General features: G+C 54.8%; 2 protein-coding genes across 5 annotated transcripts in view; one reads left to right on the top strand and one right to left on the bottom strand.

Annotated features, from left to right (window-relative positions):
* The first annotated feature begins 24 nt into the window (after positions 1-24).
* Positions 25-6,174, top strand: TRMT2A (tRNA methyltransferase 2 homolog A). 4 transcript variants are annotated; one of them, XM_032398541.1, is made up of 12 exons: positions 25-335; positions 577-1,139; positions 1,401-1,509; positions 1,706-1,887; positions 2,075-2,189; positions 2,282-2,397; positions 2,476-2,587; positions 3,130-3,252; positions 3,434-3,509; positions 3,805-3,921; positions 4,043-4,139; positions 4,240-5,189. In XM_032398541.1, the coding sequence occupies exons 1-12, from the start codon at positions 312-314 to the stop codon at positions 4,469-4,471; spliced, it is 1,866 nt and encodes a 621-aa protein (XP_032254432.1). In that variant the 5' UTR covers positions 25-311; the 3' UTR covers positions 4,472-5,189. The 4 variants fall into 4 exon arrangements, with proteins under 4 accessions (XP_032254432.1, XP_032254431.1, XP_032254433.1 ...); XM_032398540.1 differs by having other exon boundaries at positions 25-386; XM_032398542.1 differs by lacking the exon at positions 4,240-5,189 and adding an exon at positions 6,002-6,174 and having other exon boundaries at positions 319-407.
* DGCR8 (DGCR8 microprocessor complex subunit) overlaps positions 5,278-17,355 on the bottom strand; it is a 34,556-nt gene continuing 22,478 nt past the window's right edge. The window contains exons 10-14 of the mRNA XM_032398538.1: positions 11,575-11,675; positions 11,149-11,255; positions 9,799-9,926; positions 8,233-8,346; positions 5,278-7,242 (exon numbers count right to left, since the gene is read on the bottom strand). Coding sequence (XP_032254429.1) covers positions 7,159-7,242; positions 8,233-8,346; positions 9,799-9,926; positions 11,149-11,255; positions 11,575-11,675 — 534 coding nt within the window. The 3' untranslated portion in view covers positions 5,278-7,158. The remainder of the gene's footprint in view (positions 7,243-8,232; positions 8,347-9,798; positions 9,927-11,148; positions 11,256-11,574; positions 11,676-17,355) is intronic.

Below are 17,355 nucleotides of genomic sequence, written 5' to 3'. Positions count from 1 at the left end.
TGACGTCACCGGAAGCCAGGATGATAGAGACGCGCTGCCTCGGCTGCACGCGCTGGCTGACGGGAGAGTGGCCAGCTAGGCGAGCGGCCGGCGCGGGCCCCTGGCGGGCGGGCGGCGTACCCCATGCCCGAGACCCGAACCTGAGCAGCGAGGGTTCGAGTCCCGCCCCCGCTCGGGGCGGAGCCGGCGAGCGGCCTCGCGGCGTTGCAGCCGCCCTCTGAGCGCCTGCCTTCCTTGTGCCAGGCCCAGGACCGGGCGGCGGAGGCGGTCCTCGTGGGTGTCCCCAGTCCGGGTAGCGGACGGACCAGACGATGAGTGACAAGCTCGACAACGAAGTAAAGTGAAGGGAGATCCTGATGGGAGACGGAGGAGATGGAGGAGGAGGGGTAGGGGAAGATGGAGGTGGGGTAGGTAACCGCTGGGAGAAAACGTGGGATAGGGGGTAAGTTGGGAGAGGGGAAAAGAGGCTGGGCGTAGGGTGCACTAATGGAGGTCGGGGTGTGGGACAAGGGGAGCTGGGCCGTTCAGGTTCTAGGGTCCAGCCCTCAGCCCAGCCCTTGTCTTGTCTCCACACAGGGCCCTGTGCCCATGGAGGGCTGCGGCCAAGACAGCAGCAGTGCCCAGGGTAGCCCTGCAGCCCTAGCCCCCCAGGAGGAAGACAAGGAGGAGGAAGGGGGGGCTGGGGCGGCTGCAGAGTCCGTGCCTCAGCCTGGGCTCTATAGCTACATCAGGGACGACCTGTTTACCTCGGAGATCTTCAAGTTGGAGCTGCAGAACGTGCCCCGCCATGCCAGCTTCAGTGATGTCCGCCGCTTCCTGGGCCGCTTTGGCCTGCAGCCTCATAAGACCAAACTCTTTGGGCAACCTCCCTGCGCCTTTGTGACATTCCGCAGTGCTGCTGAGCGGGACAAGGCTTTGCGTGTGCTGCACGGTGCCCTCTGGAAGGGCCGCCCACTCAGCGTGCGCCTGGCCAGGCCCAAGGCTGATCCTATGGCCAGGAAGAGGCGGCGTGAGGATGAGGGTGAGCCGACGGCCACATGCATCGCAGATGTAGTGACACCTCTTTGGACCGTGCCCTATGCTGAGCAGCTGGAGCGGAAGCGGCTGGAGTGTGAGCAGGTGCTACAGAAGCTGGCCAAGTGAGTGTGGGTGCAGATCACCCCCTTGGCCCCAGAGCTCTGCTCGTTTCTATGTTTGTTCAGCCCATCCTGTGCCCTGTACAGACATCCTCAGGGTCTGCACAGTCTTTTGGGTAGTTAGCCAGTAAGATCCATGTATAATCAGCGTGGATAGTGAGTTCCTGAGGGAGGAGCCCGGGTACCTGGGCATTTGGAGAATGGCTGGGGATGGTTGCAGGGGAAGCGGACTGAGTCCAACCTTGGCCCTACCTCATCCTGCAGGGAAATTGGGAGCACCAACCGCGCCCTGCTGCCCTGGCTACTCTCACAGAGACACAAGCACAACAAGGCCTGCTGCCCGCTGGAGGGGGTTAGGCCATCACCCCAGCAGGTCAGGCCTGGCTGGTGTGGCCAGAAACTCATCTTTATGTTTTTAAAGGAGCTCTTCTCACTTATCTCTTATCTCTACCATCCCTTTTCCTGCTTTGCATTTACTTCTGGTATTCATCGTGTGACTGTTACTTGTGGACCGCCCCATCCCTGGACGGCCAGGGTAAGGTCAGGCATGTCTCTCTGCCTCCCCGCAGACCGAGTATCGTAATAAGTGTGAGTTTCTGGTCGGCGTTGGGGTGGACGGGGAGGACAACACAGTCGGCTGTCGGCTTGGCAAGTACAAGGGCGGGACGTGTGCTGTGGCAGCCCCCTTTGACACCGTGCACATCCCTGGGGCCACCAAGCAGGTGGTGAAGGCCTTCCAGGAGTTCATCCGGTGAGGGCTTATGGCTGGGCTGGGGGCCCTGAGAAGTTCTGAGGTGGTCTGGGAGCAGAGGATCTGCCTGGGGGGATTCTGGGATTGTGATCTGGCAGGTGCGGCTGGAAGAGCGAGCAGGGATGCTGCTCACCCAGTCCTGGTTGGCAGATGTTGGGGGACTCAGGGCCACTCATGGCTTCCACAGGTCCACTCCATATCCAGCGTACAACCCAGAGACGTACTCAGGCCACTGGAAGCAGCTGACTGTGCGCACCAGCCGCCGTGGCCAAGCCATGGCCATTGTCTACTTCCACCCCCAGGTCTTAGGCGGGGTGGCTCTCCTGGGGGAGGGTGTCTGGGCCACAGTGAGCTGTGACACAGCCTTACAAGGCCTTTTCTGCTGCCTACCCAGAAACTGGGCCCTGAGGAACTGGCTGGGCTGAAGGCCTCCTTGGCGCAGCACTTCATGGCGGGGCCAGGCAAGGCCACTGGGGTGACCTGCCTCTACTTTGTAGAGGAGGGACAGCGGTGAGGAGCCTGGGTAGGGGTGGGGCGGGTCCCTGCAAGGGCTGGTGACACTGATGGACTTAACCCTACCACCCACAGAAAGACTCCCAGCCAGGAGGGCCTGCCCCTGGAGCACGTGGCTGGAGACCGGTGCATCCACGAGGACCTGCTGGGGTTGACTTTCCGGATCTCTCCTCACGCCTTCTTCCAGGTAGCCCCAAATTTTTGGGGATCACAAGGACACATGGAGGGAGGCCTGACGTGATGTCAGGATGTGATGGGGACAGTGGGCTAGGGCGGTGATAAGGGATTAGCCTGGGGAGAACATCCAGGCAGGAGAGCCACAAGCACTGTAAGGTAGGAAAAAGATCGTTTGCTGTTAGATTCTCTGACAACCCTTTGGAAAAAGGGCCCTCTGAGGGGTAGGAACAGGAGTTGGGGTGATGCCAGGGTTCTGGTGTGAGCTCTGGCATTCAGAAAAGAGGTGAGGTGTGGGGTATCAGCATCAAGCTGCTTTTCAAAGATGATGGGATTGAGGATCAGTCCAAGGACTGGGCCTCTGGCACTCCGATGGCTAGATGGGGGGAGGGGTGGGATCTGGAGACCTGGGAAGAGGGTGAGTGACCCAGGGATGGGGCCATGGAGGCCCCCAGGCAGGAAGTGCCCAGGGAATGCAAGTGCTTGGGGGTGGGGCGGTCAGCGTGGGCAGGGAGGCTCCGCTGACCTCCTGGATGCCGCTGGCCTGCTCTCCAGGTAAACACTCTGGCGGCTGAGGTGCTCTACACAGTCATCCAGGACTGGGCCCAGCTGGACACAGGGAGCACAGTGCTGGATGTGTGCTGCGGCACTGGCACCATCGGCCTGGCGCTGGCCCCGGTGAGCCCTCCTGCCCCGCCTGACAACCCCACCCATGTCGTCACCCGCCTCGTGACCCCCAGCGGCCCCCCCCCACCTATTCCGGATCCTCTTTCACTCCCCAAATGCCTCCTGCCGTGGCCCTCGCTGAGGGGGTGGGGATGGGACAGGGCGCCACGAGTCTGTCCTTTCCTGACTTCAGAGGGTGAAGAGAGTCGTGGGGATTGAGCTGTGCCAGGAGGCCGTGGAAGATGCCCGGGTGAACGCCCAAAACAATGGTGAGAGCCAGTGCTCCATACAGCGGGTGGGCGACAGATGCTCCTGCTGCATACCTCAGCACCGCCCCTGGGGCCCACCAGGTGGTTCTTAGGGCCCATGGTGGGGTGAGGGGCAGAGGGTGCAGGAGGGCTCCGACTGTGTGCCCAGGACGCTGGAGCTGGGTAAGGGTGAGCAAGCTCCTTAGCCAGAAGGCTTTCCCAAGACACCTCTGGCCTGGGACTTCAAGATACCAGGCAGACCCTGTGGGGAGAGGGTGTCCTGGATCCCGTGACAGGGCTATGGTTCCATGTCCAGAGTTGAGCAATGTGGAGTTCCACTGTGGGAGAGCTGAGGACCTGGTGCCCGCTTTGGTGAGCAGACTAGCCTCCCAGCAGCTCGTTGCCATCCTGGACCCACCCCGTGCTGGCCTGCGTAAGTGGCCTCCATCTGGGAGGTGTCATGGGGAAGTGGGGGGGGGGGGCAGGGATGTCTGGGTGGCACACCAGGCTGCGCAGCCTCAGGCCTGATGCCCATCCCGTTTGGACCTCCTCAGATTCCAAAGTGATCCTGGCAGTCCGAAAAGCTGAGAACCTCAAGCGGCTCCTGTATGTCTCTTGCAACCCCCGGGCAGCCATGGGCAACTTTGTAGAGTGAGTGTGAGGTGGGGGGCCTGGGGTGCCCCCAGGACAGGGTGGACTGGGGACCCGGTGGACCCATGTGGCTGACCCTGACGTTCCTTTTCCACCACAGCCTCTGCAGGGCCCCATCTAACCGGGTGAAGGGCACCCCCTTCCGGCCTGTTAAGGCTGTGGCTGTGGACCTGTTCCCGCAAACCCCGCATTGTGAGATGCTCCTCCTGTTTGAGAGGGTGGAGCACCCCAATGGCGCAGGGGCCCTGGCACCCCAGGACCCTCCAGCCCAGTCCCCACCAGAGCCCCCAGAGGATACCTTACAAGAAACCGGGGCTGCTGCCTCTTGCTAGGTCCCTGGAGGACTGGAAACTTGCCCTTTCAGAATGGGGCCATATTCATCACCCGAGCAGCAGCCAAGGGATTCCCCAAGTCCTTGCCTTGCCTCGCCTCAGGACGCTCAGGCAGCACCTAGAGGGCACAAGACTTGGCTGACCCACTCAAGCTCCATCTGTCCCTGTGACCCTAGGCTCCTGTAGCGTGTCCCCTACCACTCCCCGCCACACCTCCAGTTCTTTTTGGGTTAGCTGGGATATAGTGCTAGAATAAATAGTTGCTGAACTACAGCTGTTATTGTGATGAAATCATTAGCACACGGGGCTCCCTTCTGCCCCCCCACTGCAGGTGTGGGGGGCAAGGTCAACGGGGCACCTTGAGCAGCCTAAGTCTGAGCCTCCACCTCCCGCTAGCACACTGCCAGCCCCTCTGCACGGCTGCAAGTCACAGCAATGTGCTGACAGCATCAGGTTTTATGCTTAACCCCAGGGGAGCAGAGATGTGGCTCTCCTGGCCCAGGGCCAGCTGTACATGTGGGGTAGAACACATGGTGAGGGGCCGTCTCCTGCAGGTAGGCCCGGTGGTCTGCCCCGTTTTTCCTGCGCCCCCTGAGGTGAGGTTCCATCCCCACCCTAGCCCTGAAGGGAAGCCACTGGAGCTGGGAGCCAGGATGGAACACTGCCCAGCTACTGAAGGAGCAGTGTGACCAGGCAAAAATGTCTCAGCCCCCGGGGGAGTGACTGAAGGGGGTGTTCTGACCAGTTGAGGGTCCACAAGCCCCATAGCCTCACAGGGTTAGAAGAAAGAAACACCAGCCATTCCCTTTTGGGACAGTTTTGCTTTATGCGTTCAGTCAAGGCTCACCCTTACAGCCATAGTTTAGCCGCCACCTGGAAGGTACATGACGGCCAGTGGCCATGTGGAGGTGGCATCAGCACAGGCTCCCCCTGCCCTCCGCCCCCATGGCATGGCTGTGCGCACACAACACTCACACCCACACGGACATAGAGGAAGGACATGGGGAGGCTGCAGCAAGGCTCACTGCCTCTAGTTAACACGTGTGCACGAAGCTTTGGTTCACAATGGCGCATCTGGCTGTTCTGAGGGCCAACAGTCATAGTCAAATGATTATTCACAGCTGCAGACAGGAGGCAAGACAGAAGCAAGTGTCTAATTACAGCAACTTGATTTGAGGGTTTTTATAAAGGTCAACACAGAAGCTAACCTCAGTCACATAGGTGGTAAGGGAGAGATACACTGTGGGTGGCACACAAGACCAACATTCTGGATTCCTGAAAGCAAATGCCATCAACACCAACCACAGGGGATGTGATGGAGAACGGGCACAGCCGTGGACAATGCAGCCCAGCAGTGGGCCCCTGCAGCTGACCGTGCACCAAGAGCACATGGCACCCTGAACAGGCCCCAGGCACAGGAAGCGGATGACCACCGCTACCTTGCACGTGGGGACAACCCAGGGCCCCAAGCATACCCACGTCCCCCGGGGCTCAGGGCAAGGACACACCTACCCCTGCACCTATCTGCAGGAGCCACTTGGAGAGCACTGCCTGCTGGTCAAAGGAACAGGTGGCCGTGAGGCCTGGCTGCACAGGGCAGGTGCCCCTGAAATCCAGTGCAGCCATCATCACAGGCAAGACCGCCGCCCTCCACATGCTTGTGCCAGCTCTGGGGAGGAGCGCCACTTTGTGACCACGGATGGACTGCACGAACGGTCCTGGTTTCCTCTTCTAAAATCCTCGTGCTAAAAGGCTTCACTTGTTTATATCTGCTACGTGATTCCAAATCTACCTTCTACTCTCACTGTAAAAGTTTCTTCCCAAATGCTAAAATATCATAAAAGCTTTAAAAATTGATGGGTGGACAGATGGACTTGACTGTGCAAAAATCTTTAGTAAAAAGTTGCCAGAGGCCAGTGAAGGTAAGGGGCCTTGGTGTCTAAGAAGGCGTGTTTTTAGGACATTAAGACTTACTCAGAAAAAATGGACCACACGCCAGCCCAGGGCCCGGATAACGAGCCAGGCGGAGACCAGCTGACTTCACACTCACACTGGCAACATGTTTCAAGGATTGAAAAGAATCACCTTGAGGGCTTGCCTGCAATTTCTGAAAAATAGTTGATTCTAAAATTGTGTTTATTTTAAGCCAAAAAGGTCTGAAATACTCCTTCCTGTTATAACCTTTTCAGAGAAAAAGGGAAAACACAAGAGGCAGGGGAGGGGAGGGGGTGCCAGCGCGCACCTTCTGACCAGACCTCTGCAGTGGGCTGCGGGAGCCTGGGGCACAGGGCACCACAGGACTCAGCCACCACTTTCTCAGTCTGTCACTTCTTGTCCGTGCATGTTATATACTGACACTCAGGAAAACCTTCATCAAACCAGTCTGCAGCAAGTCCCCAGAGGCAGAGGTCATCCACAGCTATTGCCAAGTTCTTGGTTCTCACCCATGTGGGCGAGCCGAGTCCATCCTTGAACATGTCCACTCAGACCTGTGGGCGGCCCCCAAGGAAGAGCTGTGTGGCCCTGCTGTCCCTGTGCACCAGAGCCCCACCCCTCTGGCCCCGGCCTCAGATGCCTGGCCGCAGGGGAGGAACTCCGATCAGAGGCCCGGAGGCTGCAGAGTGAGCGGCGCGTGGTGTCCCTGGCAGCAGAGCTGACAGTCCCCGCGCCTGCCCCTGCTGCCTCCCTCACACGTCCACAGTGCACAGGGGCTCGCCGCCAGGCTGGGCAGACGCCACAATAGACATCTTGGGCTTCTTCCGAGTCTCCTCCTGGAAGAACAACAAAGGTCAGGGATGCCAACGATGTGGGAACACATGGCCCAGCCCAACCTTGGGCAAGAGGCGCCCAAGGCGGGGGGGGGGGGGCAGGAGAGAGGGGGACGGTGAGCTCAACACACTGGTGCCAGGTAGCCTCTGGAGTAGGAGGGCACCAGCCCTGGGGGGCCTGAGGAGTGGGCCAGATAGGGGGTTGGCTGGGTCTGCCTGGATGCCATCTCAGAGTACTGCGTGCTGGTGCTTCCGTGGCAATCACAACACACCCAGAAGTGAAAGGCCAAGGAAGTTACAGCCACCAGGGACAAGCCACGTGGGTGGGTCTCTCTCCCCGCTCCAACTTGAGGGCAGAAGTGAGGCATCTCCTGGGCCAGAAAAGCCAAATAAAACCTTCTCAGGGTTTTATACAGGCCCAGGCAAAGACCACAGCTGAAAAAGGTCCTAAAGCCTAGAAGCCCCTCAGGCGGGTAGCTTCAGGAAGCTTCACCAGGACCGAGCCTTACCCGGGTCAAATTGTCCTGTGAGCAATGCTCCTCTCTCACAGAAGTGCCAAGGGCCTGAAGAAGAGGTCCATGATGGCGGTCTGTCACCCACATGACCCTGAGTAAGGGAGGCCTGGCAGGTGCACTGTACCTGCCTTCAAACAGCTGGTACTGGGTGGAAACACCCAGAAGCCAGGCCCTTCACAGCTGTAGGCCAGGGCTGAGAGCTCTATAATGTAACTAAAAAATGAAGTGATTTGATGCAAGTATCATGAATGCTGAAACACAAAGAAAAGGAAATCTACTCTGGAAGTATTGAGGACTCACTGGGAAGAGGGAGCACTACACAGGCATCAGGAGCCAGGGATGGGTTCCTGCGGGCTGACTTTACCCCCACAGCTGCCAGTTTGACCTTGACTCAACACCCCTCCCCTCCCTTGAGGGCAAGGGGATGAGGGAGTAGAGGGGCCATGGCCTGTGGTGCTGGCCAAGCCTGCATGCTCACCCTCTCCTCGGCCAGCCTCTTCATCTCCTCCTGCAGCTTGCTCAGGATGTGCAGGTTTGGCTTGTTCTTCTTGGCATACTGCTGCAGCTCAATCACGCTCTTATCCGAGGTCTCCTGGGGGAGCACAGTGCCTCACTCTCAGGAATGCCCGGGGCAGACCTCATCGACACACTGTGGCCAGCAGCCAGAGCTGCATGACCCCAGACCGGCTGCCCCACCCTCAACCCACACCCGGCAGGCTGACAAAGCCACAGAGAACGTAGACCAGTCCACGGCTGCCCAGCTCACTTTCTGACCATGCCACCCCCACTTCTGCCTCACCCTCAGCAGGAAGAAGCTACAGCATCTTCCCTTCATAAGGCAAGGGCACCCAGGCAACCAGCTGCCTCCACTCCTGCCATCGGTGCTGAGCACTCGCACTGCCCAGACCCTCAGAACGGAATGACCAGAGCACAGCCTCAGTCAGCAGAATGGCACGCTGCCAGATGGGACATACCCTGGCACTGGGGCCCAGCTGGGAGCCCATTAGCCCAAGACACAGGGCTCTCTACATATCTGTGTGCCCTATGACCTTCAGTGCAGGACCAAGCTGTCCTGAGGCCCTTCCTGGGTGAAGAGGCCATCTCTGAGGACACCTGCAGTGCCTTGCACCTGTCCTCCAAAAGATGCAAGCTAGCACTGTGCCTAGACCAGACCCTCGCCCTCCAACCTCGGGACGGTTTCCACTCATGGGCCAAAGCAGGCTTTCTCTCTCTCAATCTTAGTCCAACCAAGATGCTGCACAAAAGTAAGGCATATAAAGGCGGAAGTCAGCCTCATCTGCACTGCATCTGAGTTATATCAGCAACTCACCTTGAGGTTCCTCTAAGCACCCTACGAGCCCAGTGTCACCTCCTTCACCCCATCTTGTCAAGTCCCAAATGAGCGCCTCTTCAGGGATGCCACAATGACCACCCCTCCCCTTACTGGGGTGCCAATAACCCAAACTATTTCTGGAAACATCAGGGGAAAACTTAAAAACCATAAACACCTCCCAGTATTTCCTTCCACCTCACAGAGCACACAAACCTAAGGGTATTGATTTAAATCTCAACAACTCAGCAAAACAGCAGAAACTAACCAGATGACATACAAGGTAAACTGGTATTCATAGCCAGGAAAAGCTGCCCTGCATCTCTTACTCTCCCTCAAGCTCCTAGGGGTCCTCAAATTAATCCAAGGGCTTCCAGCCCCCTGGGGCTAAGGGCAGGGGACAACAGGGCTCAGCTCAGAAGCTTCCTCTCCACTTGGGCTGCCAGCACCACCAGCTGCACCTCCTGCTGGGCAGGCCCTTCCCACACAGCCAGTGCCAGGCCCAGGCTTCTCAGGGAGGGAGACACAGCATGAATGACCTCCCACCCCCAAGGTCACAGACGTGGCCAGCAGAGGGCCCAAGAGGCAGCACTGAACAAGAGCAGAGCTGCCCAACTTTGTCCCGTGACAGCAGGACCCCAAACACGTGCCCCATGGTGGGGGAGGAGGATGAGAAGCATGGAGGCTGCCCTAGGCCCAGGGGGACCCAGTTACCTGTTTGACCATCTTGCTGCTTTCGCGGCCATACATGCGAAGTAAAGACCCCCAGTTCTTGACATGTGGGTGCAGCAGCTGAAGGATTTTCTGAGAGGCTAACTGTTTTCCAACTCTCTTATTCTTACCTGTGAGGAAGACAAAATGTGGAGAGGGAGTCCCTAACATCCAGCCAACACGGCCAGCTCTCTGAAACAGGAGCACACCTGCCATGCCCCCACCCAGCTGAGGGCATGTTCTACAAGAGGGGGTAGAGACGTGTTCTAGCCCTGCACTGGGGACCAGGTCTCACAAAGCTGAGGCCAGGACCCACCCCACCCCACTTTACAGAAGAGCCCCCTCAGAGACTCAGGAAATCAGCACAGGCCCAAGGTATAGCTGACGAGGCCTCCCTCCCACCACACCCCACACTTCCAGAGACAAAGACAAGCAACAATGAGTGTCGGCAGGCACAGGGGAGGACAGACTCCGCCAGAAAGCCCAGAGGAGTTTCCAGGGGGTGCATGCACTTTGGGGGGGTTTCTATGCAGAGGGAAGGCAGGGCCAAGGAGCAGAGTGGGTCTGGAGAACAGTGAGTGCCAGGAGACACCTATGGCTAGGCAGAGCAAGGCGGGCCACACTTCCCAGAAGCGGGGGTGGGGTGGGGGGGGGTGTCAATGGCCCAGAGTCCCTCCTCCGCCCCGCCTGCCTGCTCCAGAAGGTGGCTCCGTGAGGACTGGTGCCTGCTGGATCACGGGGACAGCTGGGTGTGCAAGTGGTTCTGTGATTTTCCGAGGGACAACTGGTATGTTACCTTCCAATTTACACAGCACCGGTTTTGTGTTTATAATAGTCATACAAGGTTTTCTTTTAAAATATTTAAAAGTTTTAAAAAGTGGTTACTCCAAGAACCAAATTCGGTAAAGAGTACAGGTGGTGCACACAGACACCGGAACACAGGGACACCGAGTATGGCAGGCCAGGGGCTCTGCTGCCATTCCAGGACACCCCTCCTCCTGCCACAGGGACCACGGGCTGGATGGGGCACTGGTGGCAGGAGGGGAACACACGGTCTAACCCAAACGATCAGCCCAATCCCAGGCACCAGGAGGACAGGGATGGTGTGGGCAGGACTCCCATGGTCCCGCCTGCGGGTGACTGCCTTTCCGAGGTCGAGAGGAGATGCCAGTGGACACACTGCAGGCAGTCAGCACCCAAGGCAGGAGCTCAGGAAAGATGCCAGAGCAGTGGCCAGAGACCAAGCCACAGAGGCTCAGGGCTGCCAGAGAGGCCACAAAGCAGGGAGCCACCGCCCCAGCAGTCATGAGAAATTGTGACGGGGTGGCCAGAAGCAGGGGAGGCAGTCCTTACACCAGCCGCGCACTGTGTGTTTGCCGCACGCCATGACATATTCGCTCTTCTGGTTTTTACCAGGAACCACTTCAAACTTGATGGATGTGTCACCCATTCCATGGTTTCTAGAGACAAGAGGTGACATCAGCTGAGAAGGGAGGAAACAGCAACTTCAGGAAAGCCCTTTAAAGGCTCTCTGAAGATAGTGCCAACTCTTTCCCCAAACCGCTTCTCAGCTGAGAAGGAGGGCAGTCTTTGCATACACCCCATCACGGGCTCTGACTGACCGCCAGGCACGAGGGGCTTCTGTGCATGCACGGAATACTTGCAACAGCCCCACCTTTAACAGCACCTCTTAAGCCAGGATAAATGGCTAGTAAAGACACTGGGCACCAAAAGAGAAGCCCCCATGACCGCTCTCAGGAGGGGAAGCACCCGCCCTACCTTTTAAGGCACTCGTGGAGGATCTGATAGGGAGACAACAGTCCGGCCTTGCTGGTCAGCTCGTAGACCCGTGAGTCCTCGATACTGATGTGGTTAAAATACTACAAAACAAAGCAGCCACTCCTAAGTGCTGGACCGAGCCTGCTGGACGCGCAGAGCTGCTCCCCATGCTGTCTGCTTGCCCCAGAAGTTTCCTGTCCTCTTTACTGCCTCAAGGAGCATGTCACACCCCCACCTCACTGTCCAGCTGCCCCTCTGAGACGGGACGAGCAGTGCTGTGCTAGGTTGGAGAGAACATATTGCAACAGGGTGGTAGAGCCTGGTGCTGCCTGGGAGCCTTTGCTGAATCTAAGTCTGAACAATTAGTCAGAAATCTAAAGACAGACAACCTTAGGAGAAAAATTTGAAGATCATCGTGAGACTATAGAAGAAAGAAGGTAAGTCAAGACAAAAAGCAATGTACTCTAAAAAGGGCAAGCCTCCTGAAGGCTGCAAAGGGCCTGGCCTCGCTCCCGTTTCAAACACAAAGTCATCCGTCCTGGCTCTGAAACCAATCACTATGAGAACCAGAGAACAGAACTACTAAGAAGGGTTAATGAGACACCACTTAATCCGTTTTTTAGGGGAAAAAAGGCAAGTTCTGCACAACAGAGGCAGGCAGCAGCCAGGAAGTGGCTCTGACTCCAACCAGGCTTGGGCCTCTGCTGAGCCACCCCCAGTGAAGGGAGGCCATGGCCTATCCATTCAGCACAGCCCACCTCCATAACAAGGTACCACAAAAAGGGTGGCTTATTTTCTCACATTTCTGGAGGCCAAAAGTCCAAAAGCAAGGAGTCAGCAGGCCACATTCCCTTTGAAACCTCTCAGGAAGATCATTCCTTGGCTTTCCCAGGTTCTGACAGCCCCAAGCTTTCCTTGACTTGTGGCAGCGTCACTCCCATCTCCACATGGTCCCCTCTCCATCTCCCTGCCTCTTCTTGTAAGAACATAACACTGCTGCTGTGGGGACGGAGGCACGGGTTCCTCTCCCTCCACCAGCGGACTCACTTTGACTGAGTCAAGAAAAGCAAGGTACTATTTCTGAAGAGGATTCCTGATTCTGGTGAGCTGAAAATCTCCCTGCTCTCATTTGGCTATTGTCTTCCAACAGGTCCCCACAGGATACCTCCACTTACAAGTGCCCATATCAGCGTGGATCAGTTTCCAAGGAAAGTTATTCACCAAGACGTCAAGCCCTGGACCCATCCTCAATGGCTGGCCAGGTAGCCAAACCATCAGCGGAGGCTGGCTCTCTCATTCAGCCTATGAGGACCAGTCTGTAACCGGCAGCCAGCACCTGGGCTATGGACCAGGCTGAGTAGGTGGAAAACAACCTGTGTGCCCAGGATCCTCCCTGCAAGAGCCGAGGTGCACACATACAGCTGGAGAACACATACTCAGAAGCCCAAAGACATCCAACAGCCGCAGGCAAAGGCCGGCACCACAGTTACCTGCACCAAGGGCCACAGCCACATGTGGCTCATGGTTAACCTATGAGGGGCATATAGGAACTGCAGCACAAAGGGCAGAAGTGACCCACTGACAACAGTATGCAAGAAGCCTGGAGAATCAGTGCCCAACAGACATTGAAGGACCATGAGGGAGCACCACAGACAGCCCAGCACCCATAAATTCAACAATTTAGAGAAAATGGACCAATTCCTTAAAAAATACAAACTACCCAAACTGCCCTTTTCAAGAAGCTGATACAACTTTCCCGCAGAGAAAACTACACATGCAGATGGCTTCATTGGTGACAACTGCCAAACATTTGAGAGAGAAAAAAAAAACACCACCAATTCTAGAGAATCTTTCAAAAAACCTTAAGAGGAGGAACAACTGCCAATTCATTTTATGATGTTAGTAGTACTCTGTTATTAACACCAAAGAGAAAACTACAAACTAATATCCCTCATGAATACAGGTATAAAAATCCTAAACAGAGTATTAGCAATTCGCAACCAGTAACACATAAAAACAAATCTATGCCGTGCCCAAGTAGGACTTATCCCAGGGATGCAGTTTTTAAAAAATAAATCAATCAACCAAATTCACTCTATCAACAAATTAAAGAGGAAAAGGCCTATCAACAGGTACAGGAAGGGCATTTGACAAACTGCCAACACCCTTTCATGATAAAAACACTCAACAAACCAAGAATAGAAGAACCCTTCCTCAACCTGATAGAGGGCACCAACAAAAAACGGACAGCTAACATCACACTCAGTGGTCAGAGGCTGGATCCTTCCCGCCTAAGATCAGGAACAAGACTAGGATGTCCACTCTCCCCACTGCTACTCAACATGTAATGGAGCTTCTGGCCAGAACAGCAAGCCAAGAAAAAGAAATAAAAGGCATCTAGATTGGAAAGGAAGAAATCCAACCACCTTTAATCTCAGTCAACCTAGTCTGTACACAGGAATTCCAAAGAAATCTACAGAAAAACTATTAGAACAAGTAACACAGTTTGCAAAGCGGCAAGACACACAGTCAACATACAGACAGTAAATTCCATCTCTCTACACTAGCAATCCACAGTCAGGACTGAAACTAAAGTGCTACTCACAACAGGTCCAAAACATGTGTGAAATACTTATGTCTAAATCTAAGAAAACGAGTGCAGGATCTGCACACTGGAGATGACCAAGCTACAATAAAAGACATGAACGAAGACCTCAATAAATGGGGAGACACACTGGGGTTGTGAACCGGAAGACTCAATACCGTTAGGAAGTACATTCTCCCCAAATTCATCTACAGATGTAACACAATTCCAATCAGAATCTCAACAGAACTTTCCATACTGACATACTGTTTCTTTATGGAAGGGCAAAGGAGCATGGTATGGAAGTACTTTTGAAAAAGAACAAAGTTGGAGGGTTCACACTATCTGATTTCAAGAATTCATGTCATTTGGGTGCCTGGGTGGTGCAGTCGGTTAAGCATCCGACTCTTGGTCTCAGCTCAGGTCGGGATCTCAGGGTTGTGAGATCGAGTCCTGCGCTGGGCTCCGCACTCAGTGGCGGAATCTGCTTGGGATTCTCTCACTCTCCCTCTGCCCCTGCCCCCGCCACAATCGTGCTCTCTCTCTCAAATAAATAAATCTTAAAAAAAGAAAGAAAAAAAAAAAGGAATTCATGTCATCAAGAAGGTATGGCACTGGTGAAGGGACAGACACACAGACCAAGGAGACAGAACCAAATGTAGAGACAGACCCACACATACATGCTGCTCCCCACAGATGTGCAAAGGTATCCAGTTGAACACACACCTACCGTACAGCCCAGCAAGGCCATCTTGGGTGCTTATTTATCTACGCTCACATGGAAACCTGGACAGCCTCATAGCAACCAAGTGCTAATCACCCACAACTGGCAGTGTGCTCAACACCCCTCAATCAAGACGGAAGAACACACCCAGCACTGCCCTGTAGTGGGCACGCTCAGCAGCAAAAATGACCCAACCATCGACACAGGCACCAACAGAGACGAATCCTACGTGCATCACCGAGTTGGAGCCTGGTTCTCGGGGTACCTACCCTGTGACTCCACTGATAAGACATTCGGGAACTGGCTAACCTAGGGAGACAGCTCAGTGCCTAGCAGGGTGAAAAGAGAGAATTCTGATGACAAAAGGACAGTTCAAGAGAACTGGGAGGGGGAAATTTGAAAATGTTCTTGATTGTGCTGTGGGTTACATGACAAAACTATATGCATGGTTCAAAACACAAAAGTGTACCAAAAAGTGCATTTAACTCTGTATAAATTAAAAAGTAAATTGGGGGAAAAAAAAAAAACCAAAAAGGCAGAAACAACGGGTCACTGATACCTAAATTCTAGAACAACCATGAACCAACCAGAACCCACAGGTATCTTTTTTTTTTTTTAAAAGATTTTGTTTATTTATTTGACAGAGTGAGATACACAGCGGGAGAGAGAACACAAGCAGCGGGAGTGGGAGAGGGAGAAGCACGCTTCCCGCGGAGCGGGGAGCCCGATGCGGGGCTCGATCCCGGGACACTGGGATCATGACCCGAGCCGAAGGCAGATGCTTAACAACTGAGCCACCCAGGCGCCACCATCCCACAGGTATCTAAGAAGCAGTAAGATACTGAGAAGAAATCACCCCAGGTCTTGTGAATGGCATGGTGCCAGTTCTGGTCATCCGTTTTTGCCTTTTTAATCAACATCAAACACGCCCTGCCCCAAGCCTCTACTTCCATGGCAGCTCTCAAACTCTGGATTTCTATATCCACGCCACCATTGCATGTGGACTTTGTGCCACTGTACCACAAGAACAGCAGGGCACAGCGAGAGCTCCCAAAGAACCAGGGCCCACTCAGCCCACCTTGGCATCCTGCTGTCCGTCCCCCGGGAGTCCACACAAGAAGGGAATGCCCTCACAGCCTGAGCTCTGGCACCACACCTCCACAGAGGCACCATGGGAAAGAGGGGCCACCACCTATCGAGCTACTCACAAGGATGTGACAGAAACACTGTCACAATTTTTTAGGAGCAAGAGAGCAAAATCAGTCAGGACTGAGCTGCTCTAACACATCCAACCTGACAGAGAAGCTACTCTCTTCTCTGACAAATTTTAAAACAAGGGAAAAATACATGGGGCACCTGGGTGGCTCAGTCGTTAAGCGTCTGCCCTCGGCTCAGGTCATGGTCCCAGAGTCCTGGGATGAGCCCCGCATCGGGCTCCCTGCTGAGCGTGAAGCCTGCTTCTCCCTCTCCCACTCCCCCTGCTGTGTTCCCTCTCTCACTGTGTCTCTGTCAAATAAATAAATAAAATCTGTAAAAATAAATAAATTAATAAATAAAACAAGGGAAAAATACAATGTGTATGTGTGCACACACCTATACAATTAAATTCTAAGTGTGAAAAACCCTCTCCAGAGGATGAGGATATTTTTGGCCATCGGACACATATTTGGTCCTTGTATCCAGTTCCTGGCATGGAGCTCCTAAAACCCTTAGAATTTCCTGAGCAACAGGTATATCTTTTGTTATTCAAACGAGCCCCTCTGGACCTCACCTGAGTTTATGCTAATGAGGAGACCGGAGCGGGGGAGGGGTTGGGGTTGGTGGGGACCCTAGATAGTTTCATGATGGGAGCTTCATGATGGGGCTGGTCACCAGAAAGAGCAAACACAATTTAAGGACCTGTTCATCTGGCTGTCCATCTGTATCCTTTATAATAAACCAGTAAACATAAGGTGTTTTCCTGAGTTCTGAGAGTAGATTCTAAGAAAGTTCTAATTCAAGCAAATTAATGAAACTGAGGGAAGTCATGGGAACCCCTGAATCTGTCCTTGGCTGGGCAATGTGGGTGGCCTGGGCACCCCATTTGTGGCTGGAGTGGGAAGTGTGGGCAGTCTTTTGGGATTGAAGCAACTCCATGTAGACAGTGTGAGAACTGAGCAGAGTTGTAGACACCTCGCTGACGTCAGAGAATTGGAGAAGTGACATGGAAAAGCCCCTTGTATGTACAAGGGAACTTTTACCTAGGATTTCCAAGCTGCCCATGTGGCATCCTCCACCTGAGGAAACCTCCTCTTTCTCAGCCTACTTTCTGATGTCATTTCTAGAAAGATCCCTCACTTTCCAGACGAGCCCCAGAATACATGGCCAGAACCTGAATCTTACTACTATTCGGCACAACCTGAGGCACAAATCCCTGAAACCCACAGCACCTGTCCTGGCAGATGCCTCAGGCAAATGCAAATGCCTCACTAGA

The sequence above is a fragment of the Phoca vitulina genome, unplaced genomic scaffold, assembly GCF_004348235.1.
Source record: "Phoca vitulina isolate PV1807 unplaced genomic scaffold, GSC_HSeal_1.0 scaffold117, whole genome shotgun sequence".
NCBI lineage: Eukaryota > Metazoa > Chordata > Mammalia > Carnivora > Phocidae > Phoca > Phoca vitulina.
Note: the sequence above shows the minus strand (reverse complement) of the source record. Positions and strands in the feature narration are given on the sequence as shown.

Excerpts from the sequence above, each read along its gene's own strand:
- TRMT2A (XM_032398539.1), top strand. The coding sequence starts at position 357 with ATGGGAGACGGAGGAGATGGAGGAGGAGGGGTAGGGGAAGATGGAGGT. Across the intron at positions 2,190-2,281 it reads TTGTCTACTTCCACCCCCAG|AAACTGGGCCCTGAGGAACT; the intron begins GTCTTAGGCGGG and ends CTGCCTACCCAG. Across the intron at positions 3,253-3,433 it reads TCGGCCTGGCGCTGGCCCCG|AGGGTGAAGAGAGTCGTGGG; the intron begins GTGAGCCCTCCT and ends TCCTGACTTCAG.